At 41.3% G+C, this 12,156-nt stretch overlaps 2 protein-coding genes across 2 annotated transcripts; both read right to left on the reverse strand.

The window, feature by feature from the left end:
* Positions 1-508: 508 nt before the first annotated feature.
* Positions 509-2,335, reverse strand: PADG_03999 (uncharacterized protein; the record flags this gene model as incomplete). Its single annotated transcript, XM_010761376.1, has 1 exon — positions 509-2,335. One exon carries the CDS (start codon positions 2,333-2,335, stop codon positions 509-511), a length of 1,827 nt encoding a protein of 608 aa, XP_010759678.1.
* Positions 2,336-8,533: 6,198 nt separating this feature from the next.
* PADG_04000 (uncharacterized protein) lies at positions 8,534-11,702 on the reverse strand (the record flags this gene model as incomplete). The annotated part of the gene is made up of 2 exons (XM_010760974.1): positions 8,534-10,713; positions 10,820-11,702. The coding sequence occupies 2 exons, from the start codon at positions 11,700-11,702 to the stop codon at positions 8,534-8,536; spliced, it is 3,063 nt and encodes a 1,020-aa protein (XP_010759276.1).
* Positions 11,703-12,156: the final 454 nt, after the last annotated feature.

The raw sequence follows: 12,156 nt of genomic DNA on the forward strand, positions 1-12,156 counted from the left end.
CAAATATGACCTTTACCGCAACCAAATGGAAGTAGTTGGTTGCATTTGTGATATTTCCTTTGCTCATTTTGATGTAGCCCTTTATTATTAAATGATAATCCTAGTGTTAAAAGGACTTTGAGGGGATTCGTGATTATTATATCTTTTGTTGTTTAAAAGTTAAAGAGCGATATTGTTGAAAATCTCCAATAGCCTATATTTTTAGTCCGCTGCTTTGTAAATGGTATATAGATGACAAGGAAAATATCTATGGTATTCTATCTCAATGGATAAAAACAACATATATACGGCCAGCATATTTCTCAACCGTGCTGAGAGCTCGTGCCCAATGCGTGTAAAATAGAGTACTCCACTATTCCAGTGAACTCGACAAGGGAAACTCCAGCAAGAGGATTAGTGGGGAGGGGTGGAATAAAGAACGTGGGATACAGAAAACCAAGGGGAAAGGAACACCGGAGGCTCAAAAGAAAGATGAACTACGAATGACAGTTATTAAATCAAGCAAAATTTACCAAATAATCCCCTTCCAGTGCCATGTTCCATCCACATTCTTCCATTTCCCCTGCTCAATAGCCTTCTCCCACCCAAGCATGACGGCCAGTAACCGACACGCAATGCTACTAACCCCACAGACCACTGCGTCCGATTGTCCGAGAACGGCCAGATCAAGCAGATAGGCGCGACCAATCAGCTCGCGCAGACGTAGCGCTACATCGGGTGGTTGGAAGCGGAACGAATCTATGTCGCGCGCTTCCACGCTTCGTGGACGGAGATGGGGTTCGTTCCTGGACGCGGGCGGACTCCCCACTGCACGGGGTGGATTTGGGGCGCCCAAAGACCAGAACACGTCATGGAAGAACCCGCCCTCCCAGTCTATGTCCCCGTCCATCGTGATCTGGGCCTTACCCTTCGCAGCGCCTTGGGCTGTCTTGTTGGCGAGGGATATCATCGATTGTGCCTGCTCAGTATCAGACATCTCCCTTGCCATGTAGACGTCCGGGTCATCAGAGGCAAGTAGTATGCTGGACTTGTCACGTCCAAGTGATGCGGTAGGGTTGATGTTGCTCTTGCGGAATGAGGAAATGATGTTGTATGCGGCCTCTGTATATATTTCCAATGGCAGATAGGACTTTTGATATTGGAACTCCATTGGGTGTCGGTCGCCGTGACGGACATGGAGGCCAACTTCGATACCTCCCCTATTCCTTACCGAGACATTGAGCTCTTTCACACGTTGTTCGAGATAGGCGGCGTCATCCCCTGTTAAATGGAACAACGCATCGTATCCGCTGCGGAGGAAATCAAACATTGCTTTCTGCCGGTACACTCCCATTTTGTGACCGTCTTCGAATTTGTCATTAAAACTATGTCCAAAGGTCCACGACGTAGTGGCTGAAGATATCAGAAGGTGTCTAGTTTGGTGAGGGCAAGGTATTCTCTGCGACGATGGAGGAGGACGGCAGGAGGGCATTGGTGGTAGTTTAAAGTATGTCGTATACTCGCCATACGCCCAATTGGTGTCATCAACAAAAAAGGCCCTGCCTTCATGTTGGGCCAGGCCGTAACTCATCCATAAACCCATTACAGTTGCACCCATGCCTGCATCCTCTGTTTGAAGAATGTAAGTCAAAGACTTCTCGCAAACCGGTACATCCGCGCCCCATAACTTATATATTTCACCACCAACAACACCATGCCCTTTCCTGAAAATTTCGTGATCGCGGGAATTCGGAAGTAGTCCGTTCCTTTCTGCATCGGGAATGTCCATGAAATTTTTGTCTTTCCAATAGTATTCATGGTGACCAATGTTATGTGCCAAGGCTGGTTTATTATTTTTGATATTCTCCAAGTTATGTGATAATTCCATACCCTGGATACACAGGGAGGAGTAACTAGACGGCGACAGAGGGAACTCATGATTGTGCGGAATCGAAATTGTCCATCGTGATCGACCCCGTTGGTCAGTTACCATCACTGGGCTGGGACCCTCTGGCAGGTTATCACTGCCAATTATTTCAAAAGGTTCACCATCATGAGAAAGGTAATTGACAACCTTCAGCAGATGGTCCGCTTGTTGCCACGAAAACACAAACCATATGATAAGAACAACTCCGACTGTCCAGCAAAAGAGGCGCCCAAGTTTTCTAGGCCATCGCGAAGCTCGTTTCTTGCCGTGACGGGGAAGAATCGACGGTAAACTCGGTGATGGGAGAGGAGAATCGATGAACGAAACACGCAGTTGTTGTTTTGACAGAGGAGTTGGAAAGAAAGTGCTCCTTGTTGGCGTCCTGCGTATCGTCATGCTATGGGAGGTGTACTTTGAAGAGACAATCATCTTGGGATGAAGACTGCCTGTCATAAACAACGGTTTAATGTGCGGACGGAAATTGGCTGACAGCATTCCACATCAACGACCTTTGGATTCAGAAGAACGTTGACCCAAGAAATTGACGATGAAGATCAGTAAGCCCTGGGATTCAAACGTAACAGCTGGCGCGAAAATCTTCCCCGCTTGCTCTCAATTTTAAACGAAGGTCTCAAAGGGCACATATTCTTGAAGATCGCAGGTTGGTCACCGGTAGATCAGCAGCAAGCGTAATTGACTGACACGAAGGGTAAGGGCAAATAATAGGACTCGAAGGATCGTTCCTTGTCAGTGCAGAAAGTTCCGGAGATAACAAAACAGCACTTGCTCAGCAAATGAAGCCTAAATCTGCGATTCTGTCTGGTTACTGCCGTTAAATAGCACCTTGTCCACCGGGGGCAAGATGTGCGCACACCCCAGGGCTCCCACTATCCTGGCAAGGTATAGGAATGAGCCAGCAAAGAAATGAGTACATCAAAAGAAAGAGAAAACGATTTATAAATTGCGAAGGAAAATGGTATCTGTAACTTGAACCCCTTTCAAGGAGAACTGGTTATAGGGGAGCTTGAAAATACGAAAACACAAGAGAAGCTTCTCAAATACGGGGTTCCGCCAGCAGTCGCAGGTAGGGGAGAGGAATTGGGTAAGGTAGCATCCAACCGAGATGTGGAGGAGATTTGCCTGTGCGATCACTGAGAGCAGAAATCAGAAATGGATGGGCTGTACAGAGTACTCCGTAGGGACAATATCGATATCAATAACCGTCAACAAAGACCGATCATACCCGAAGCTTCTGAAGTCCGTTCTGTTGGTGCGTACCTCGCGGTTCAAGAGCTTGGAGTGAAGTCAACAAATCTCTCTACTCCTAGTGCTTTGTGTAGAGTGTCCAATGTATGTCGATATTTTGATTCCGCCAAAAAGGGTTTTGCCTCTGGCTTTTTATCAACTCTGGATTTGCCCCACGGCAACACACGCTGATTTTTGGTATTAATCGACGTAAAACCAGAGAACGAATGGGGCGAGTGCTGGAGTGGATCTTCAGCAACCTCGCAAAAATTAAAAACGGACCTAGCCAGGGTTCCTTGCCGTTAACTTCAACCGCACTCGAAAAGTACGTTGTGACCGACACACGCGCGGTCGGCGGAGCTGGTCACTGACCGCTGTGACTGGGTGGCGTGGAACTTGGTTCAAAAGATCGTCCGCGCTTCAATAACACCGGCCGAAATAGCTATTAACTATTTAACTATCCCTGGGCTGGGAGAGAGCAGGGTACTCCGGAATCAGAAAATTTTAATTCTCAACAGTGTGCAGGACGTTGTTGTTGTATTGCCAAAACTGCGGTTGCTGGATGGTGTTTGCGAATCAGAATTCACCACTGTTATTATAGTCACACCGGGAGCCTTGAGTTACCCGGCCACCAACAACAAAACAGCTCAAACAAAAGAAATGAAGAATCTGGAATGCCTTTTCTCTTCTTTGGTCAAATGCTCGAAGGGTTCGACGGAACGCAATGGGGAAGCCTTGGCTTTTGATAGGCTATTTCAGCGCAGATCCATGGCATTTTTCAACACTTCTCAAGTGAGACCCAACGCATGAGAGAGACCAGTGTTTCATCACTTGTCTCGTGGAATGGGTTTTAGTGGATCCGCGAGTCGTCAACCAAACGAATTTGACGTGCGAATGGTTTCGGATGAGTTGGGATAGACCTGTTACATATCATCCCTGCAGTTCCTCTGTACCATTCGCTCCAACAACCTGTATGGAAAACGGGGATTGATAAATGCACTCGCTCCCCGGCTAAATACACTAACTAATCCAAATCAAACATAGCTTATATACACAACCGTACGCTCAAATAACCAGCTTTCCAATGTAGTCCGTATGTGCCCAACTCCTCAAATTTGCCAAGCTTGCCTGCCCAGCAGCGCCTTTCAGGCCCGACAGGGAGCCTTTTGAATACCTGAAGAATAATATATCAGTAAAATAGCAATAAATAATTTTATTCTAATTGATAAAAACAAATATCAATAAAATCTTTTATTTTCATGATATTATTTACTATTTTTAATCAGTTCAGCCAGCTATTTGATATAGAGTCAACAAGATTTTATAGTTTTATGTCGATATTTTAACAAGCAGTAGAGTATTATAAAGCTGGAAAAGATTGAAAAAAATATATAATATCTTTAAATATATATAAAGATATTAAAAATAGCTACTTGATGCGTACAAGCAATCGAATAGGTAGGATAAATCATGGTCTGATTCTCTTCTAATAAGATGGGCAAATGCCCTGCTATATATATACACACTATAATCACTCTATATGGTAGGAGCAATTGCATAGGATAGGAAATATAGGAAAGATTGGGGCCTCTGAGTGGATTAGGGAGGGGCGAATAGAGAGTGGATACTAATATAGGAAGGGGCGGAAGAATAGGGGCGGAACGCCACATAATATCTATAAAGATTTTACTTATAAAGCCCTTAGAGCCTGAAGATTATATACTTTTACAAATAAATGTTGCAATGATAAAAAGTAGAAATAATCTGATATTATTGAAAATGAGCTAGAAGCGGCAATCTGTACTAATTTAGTTAAAACAGCTGCTGAATCTAATTCAATAAATCATTTAATAATTCAATAGCTATATCTAGAGCTTAAAAAAAGGAACTTTTTGCATTAAATCTACTATTAATAAAGAATATGAATATCATTAACTTTATTCAAAAAAGACTATAGATATTATTTTAGCAAAATTTAATAGAAAATTCTTTATTTTTAAATCATATCAACTTATATTACTTTTAAATTATTTGAGAAAGATTTTAAAAAAGATAATTAGTTTTAAACTATCTTTTATAGCTATAACTACTAATTCATTGTAATTATAAATAGCAGAAAATAAACTCAGTCATAGATATAGTTCTATTAATGATTTATAATATTCAAGTAGCTAAAAATATTAACTTAATTTCTACTGCTACTTTTATTAATATAAAGATATTTTAATCATATTTCCAAAATAAAATAATTTCAATTCAGCAAAATCTAAAGTTTCAAAGTCTCTGATAAGTCATCTGTTTTTATGACAAAAAGAAGGATTTAGCTTCTTTTTGATGTACTTAAATAAAAACTAATATTGAAATAGAAGTTTCTTAAAAATCTTCAGTCTCACTTTATTTTATTTGCTCTATATATATTTAATCTATTCAAAATAATATATACATAATAAAAAACTTTAAACTATGTTGATAATATAAATTTATTATCGGCTTTTAATCTACTTTAGAAACTATGAAAATACAAAAAAGCTGTATAAAGAATTTCTAAAAGAAAAAATAAAATTTCAATTCACTTTTATTTTAAAAAATAAAGAAAATAGAATGAATCATTTCTATTCTAGATAAAGATAAAAGACCCAAACTCAATGAGATAATAAGTTGATTAGATTCAGAGCTTAAATTGAAAGTTCTCATTTAAAAAAAATTAGCTCAGGCTGAAGAACTTTAAATACTAATTAGAATTCTAAATATTGAAAGAGAACTGTCTTTTCAAGCTATGAGATAATTATATGATTTATACAGCTTCCATTTCCGATTTTACAGTTAAAATCTGATTGGAAAATCCCAAAAATCTATATGAACTATTTTTAAAAAGATAATAATAAAGTTCCAAAAAAATTGCTGAGTGCTTTTAAAGCATCTTCTATTAGAGCAATAGAAATAAAGATCTTAATTTTATTATCAGCTATTCACTTTAATAAAATCTATATAAATTATACTTTAAAATTTATTTAAGAACCTAAGCTTGAAAAAAAAGTTCAATATAAAAAATATGAAATCAAAATGCAAATCTTCTTTAATAAAGTGTAAAAAGAAAACTTTTTCTTTATAATATAATTGAAACTTCAATATAGCAATTTTAAATTCTTTTTTTTAAAAAAATTAAAGATTTTATTAGCTTAAATAAAAGTGATTTCTATAATTTAGTTGAAAATTGAAATCATATTTTAATGAACTATTCATTAAATAAAGGTGTTAGAAAATTCTCTATCAATCAGTTAAATATGTTTTCCTATTTAAAGATGATCTGAAAATAAAGATGTGATAAACTGCACAAAAGAAATAAAACCTTTTGTTAAAGAATAAATTTCAAAATCAAGTAAAATCTTATTTAATTTATATCATTAATATATATTAAAATTTAAAGAAAGTCTTATTTTAAATGTTTCTTGGTTGATATTACTCTTTTTATTAGTTTATTATTATATATATTTTTCTTTGATATTATTACTCTTTTTATTATAAGTTTGTTGTTTAATATCAAGATTATTAAGGTTTTTTTCCTTTAATATTTTATCACAATCATATCTTCTATTATACTGATTAATTTTTATTTTTATCCGCTTTATCTCTTTTCATAAATTTTTATTGAAATAAATATATATAGCTATAATTTCTATAATATATCTGTTTTAACACTGTATTATTCTTAGATGAGACTGTATAACTCCATGTTCTAAATTATATATATTAGATTAAAATAATCAAATCCTAGTGTAACTAGGTAGGTGTCTAGTCATTGACTGCATATACCGCAAATGAAGAATAATGATAACAGAGTATTTATTGATACTTTAGCGAAAGAGCAGAACGAAAGAGTTGATTTAAGCTGTCACACGCAGAGCCAAGGCGTGGCACGGTGGATTAAGAGGAGGATGATTGTAGATAACTATTTCATATTAGTTTAATAGTAATTGATCAATTGGGGAGTTTAGCACATATTGACTACATTGGAACACTAGTTATTTTGAGTGTACAGCTGTGTATACGCTATGTTTGTTTTGAGATAGTGTATATTTTGAGGAGCGTATTTAGCCAGGTAGCGGGTGTGTTTATCAATCCCATTAAAAAAACCACCCAGGTTCATATGCTTGATGCGGCGATGCCCATGCAATAATTCCTGATGGATGCCCTGTCTATCCGGTTTCAGCCTGGCACATTTCAAGTCACCAATGACGGAGATCAGCCTTGGAGCAAACCGTCCAGCCTGGAAACCAGACGTCATCTACAAGGTCCTCTCATCCGATTGTTGTTATCACAGTGAAATCCCTGCAGGTAACTATCAGACCTGGGCCACATGTTCTAGAAAATTATGGAGATAAATATGGTAGAACGAGCAGAGGAATGAAAAGAAACATCACCAGAATCGACGACAACGGCCTACAAAAGATTTGCCAGCTTCAGGAGAACAGGTCCAGTTACCATCTCATTTATTACTCGCTTCTTCTACATAGCTCTATATTGTAGAGAGATGACGATCTAAATAAATTCTGCATTAGAGAGAACATAAAGGCATTAAAGAAACTCGGTGTGATATATAATAATACATGTACGATGGGCATGACGCAGAGTAATGTCATATCCTCAGAAATCATTCCGCCAGCACCCATCATATCAGAGCGAAAAATGAAAAATGCAGGACAAAGGACAAAGATAACGTAGTAAAATATAATGAAACACACCTCGCCACCTTTCTTTTTCCTTTCTCCTTTCATTTCCCGTTTCTGCATTATTTAGGATAGTTAGGTGAGATAAAGTCAAGACAGACATGCCAGATTCGAAAAGAGGACAGAATATATGGCTTAGGCAAGATAGGCATAACTGGAAGTAGTATAAAAAGCTGCATTAAGCAATAAAAATAAAAAGAAATGACGAGCCTTGTAAATTATGTCGATAAACCAACCGACCTTGAGGAATATGAAATGAAGGATAAAAAATAAGAATGAGAATGGAAATAGAAATGGTCAGCACAAAACGACAAAAAGTTGATGTGTAGGAGTGAAATTAGAGAGCAAGGTGAATGAAATGAAGGCCAGATTGAGAAATAATGGGTATCAAGAAAGAGAGAGCATTTACTGTACAAGGAGGGGGGGGGGGAGGAGGAATGAGAGAGCAAAAGCGACAAGTGCATCTACAACAAAATGTACAAAATAGAATTAGAGTCCATAAGAGCTTTGGGGGGTAATGGTGCCAAACGGGAAAGAACAAGAAATACAAATCAAATATTTCGTCTCCGCCGTCAAGATGGGGAAGATGGTCAGGTAATGAACCCGAAGGCGGTTCTCCAAGAAAGAGCCAAAGAAAGATGGAAGGACAATCCGTTTACGCAGATTGGACATCTGTGAAAGAGCCTCGAAGAGCTGTTACCATTGCGCTCATCGGAGGAACGGTATTAGAACCAGAAGACGACTGTCGCCGGGCCGCATCAACAACACGCATGCTCCCTCTGGTCCCCTTGACCAGATGTCCGCTCTCCACCCTGTCCTGGATCATTTCGTCAAGCATTCGGGACATCTCGTCAACGCTTCTACGTTTCTTCTCTTTCTCTTTCTCCTTCTTGTTCTCTTGCTCCATCTCGGCTGTTCTCACAGGAGACAGGAGCGCAACGGGGCTTACAGTCCCAATAGCAACGCCGGCACTATTGGCTGAGCTGCCATTGCTATCGACGCTATTATGGCCCGATTTCTGTTTTATCTCTGAAGAAATCGAGTCGGGCGACAATTGGGCGACGTCACGCTGGCGGGCTGCGGAACGCAAAGCTGCAACCATTCGATCCTTGTCGTCAAGCTGGATTCGCAGTTCGGATATTTCCATGTCCTTTTCGTGAAGCAGCGCCATAACCTCCGGCTCATCTGCGGATCCCACAGCACCTTTCAAATGCGAAAATCCCATCGACATACGTGAGTGGCTTGATCGACGGGCTTGTAGTAGTCGCCGCTCGAGGGTTGAGATGTATCGAGTTTTATCGGAGAGATCCGCCTGAAGGGCATTAACCTGCATCTGGAGGCTTGCCATTCCATCGGCAAATTCGCCCATCGTATCGTCCTCATATTCATTATTTCCAAATTGAGCAGCTGGTGTTTGGGGAGTAGTCGAAGGCCCTGGACTTCGCATTGAAACCATGGAGGTAGATCTATTTAAAGCAGTCCCATTTGCTCCCAACGTTGATTGAGATGCTGAAGATCGAATTGACCTGGTTCCAGGCTCAAAGCCACCTGCGGAGATTCCCGAGATCCTTCCCAGCGCAGAAATGGTTCCATTAGTATTAACGCCAGTGGACTTGGAACATAAGATTAAACGGTTCAAATGCTCGATTCTTTCCTTGAGTGCTGTCCGTGCGAGCTGCATTTCCAACATTTGTTCTTCATGTCGAATTTCCGCCTCTCTTTCAAAAGCCTTTTCGTCGAGCCTCTCTTCCCTCTCACTATGAGCTCTTGCTTGTCCTTCAAGCTGAGATCTGAGGGTCTGAATTTCCATGCGGTAGCGTTCTAAAAGAACCCGGCTTCCAGCATCCCCAGCACCACCACTCATGGCTTCTTCAGCCCGTTTAGCATGGCTGACAATGTTATTCTTCGCTCTGGCTGCAAACTTCAGTGTATTCAATGTCTCTCCTGTATGAGTATTGGCAGTTGCAGCGCTTCCACTCGATCCGATCTGAAGAGTGCAAAGGATACTGACAAGGGAATTCCCTGACAGCGCAGGTTGCAGCAACCGTGTTAATTTGCTATCGCGGTATGGCAAATGCTTCCCGTCCCGATCGGTGGGGTTGCCATTTTTATCCTTATCTCCAGAAAGCCGGGCAATCACCGTTCCCAAAGTGAGTAAGCTCTTGTTTATATGGGCACCTTCTGTTCTCCGTTCTTTGCTTTCTGCAGCACGTTCAGATCCCGCAAGATCAATCAAACTCAATGTTGAGACACGCACGCCACCAGGAACGATGGCAGAGCGTTTTTCCTGCACAGAACTTCCAGCGGGGATTCGCTCTCTGCTTTCTACCACAATTTGAACAACAGCATGACTCCGGGAACTGCGAGCGTTGAACTGCGTGCTTCCAGTCCTTCGAGCATGGTCACCCCTTGCAATAACTCGTAATAACTGCGTTGGGCTTTGCACAATTTCTTCCTTCAATGGCGAGGCGTATACACCTCGTTTACTGTCCTCTCGCAGTTTGATCTCTTCCTGCTGCGCAGCACCGGGGCCCGTTCCAGAAGCTAGCAGTGACAGGAGATCGTGGATTTTCTCGTTGTAGATTTCCAGATAGCTTACGCGGAGTAAGAATTCGCGATGAGGAGTTTCTCTAATGTAGGAAAAGATATCTGTAATAGCCAAAGGGATAACACCGGGAGATGTAGCGGTACCCTGCATGGAAAATGTTTTGCCAGTTCCAGTCATTCCGTATGCAAAAACGGTGCCGTGATAACCTTCCATAACCCGGCGAACAAGGCGTTTCGCGCATGAATCATATACTCTAGCATTATTATCGTGAGCTGTAAATACATTATCTGTAATGTTAAACCGTTAGCACTGTGGATCTGGGCTATCAGAGCGCATGTCTCATCCATTCCTTCTGTTTTTCTCCCTTTGAGGGGGGGGGGAGACTAGAAATACCATAATAATAATCTCCTGATTCCTTCCCACGGTGGGACACAAGCGACCTTCGACCATCGACCATCCATTCTTCATCTGACTTGGAATTCTCTGCGTTCCCAACGTCAGGTCGAACTCTGACGCTAACTATAACATTTCCTTTCGATTCCTTCCCCTTGGAACCACGTTTTCCATTACCGGATGTGCTATCAAAATCCTCGCGACCCCTTCGTCCGCCTTCCTCAGTTTCGTCGAAGGTAGTGGCACTGGTAGAACAGGAACCCTGGGCTGATGAACTTCTGCTTTGCGGTGGAGAGGGGATACTGAAATGGCCCTCAGAGTTTCTAGCACTTGGACCGTTGGGAATGCACTTGCCATCCCCGCTGCTATTCAAAAGGCTAGGTGTTCTGGATGAGCTGGGTCCTTTAAATGTATTTCCGGAACCATTGGCGGATTTTGTCTTGATCCGTATACTACTCGACGGGATTACTGGTTTCGTGGAGTCGGGAGATCGAGGCTTCGATGTCAGTTGGGATAGTGACGATGAAGAATTCGCATCGAGGGAAGGGCGATTTGCTACTTTAGGAGGTTGGGGGAAGGCCGCAATGCTGACTGTACGACGCAGGGTTTTATCAGGACTTCCAGGGGCGCCAACAACTAATAGAGATTTGGGAGCCAAGATACCAGATGAAGGATTGGATGATTGAGGCATAGCCAATGCAGAGGGCCGTGGCGAGGCAGATGGTGTGCGAAGTTTGGAGAGTTTTAAAGAAGACGAGGAAACCTTTGGGGTGTCTGAAATCACAGGTGGACCTTTCCTTGACTTTGGGCCAGGTAACGGGGGAAGAGCTGCGGTGGGAGGGTTTGTTGAAGGGCGGGAGGGTTGAGGGATGATGGAAGCCATGGCGAAAGATTCCGTGTAGCCAGCCTAGTGTATCGCGAGCACCCACGCGTGAAGCCAAGGGGTATAACAAGGTGGCACAAACAGCCAGGGAAGGTGGGGGAAGAAATACTTGATGACTGGAGAACAATATCCGAAGTATCCGGATTAACCACGGCTGGTAGTGCGTGCTAAGTCGGCGGGATCCCACGCTGTACGGCCATGTAAGTGGACAGATATATATGGTATATATATATATATATTTATTTATTTTTATATTTATTTTTATTTAATTTTTTTTTTTTGGGTGTGTGTGTTTGTGTCTGGATTCCTAGATTTCCGCTCGGGGGTTTTGTTCAATCGAAGTGGAAATACGGGATGTTGTATGGTTGTGATTATTATTCAGGAGTATTCGGGTGTTATAGGATTCCGATATTATCCAGTAGCGATATAGAGATGGAGTCTGCAATAGGATTAC

This window comes from Paracoccidioides brasiliensis (genome assembly GCF_000150735.1).
Source record: "Paracoccidioides brasiliensis Pb18 unplaced genomic scaffold supercont2.4, whole genome shotgun sequence".
Taxonomy (NCBI): domain Eukaryota; kingdom Fungi; phylum Ascomycota; class Eurotiomycetes; order Onygenales; family Ajellomycetaceae; genus Paracoccidioides; species Paracoccidioides brasiliensis.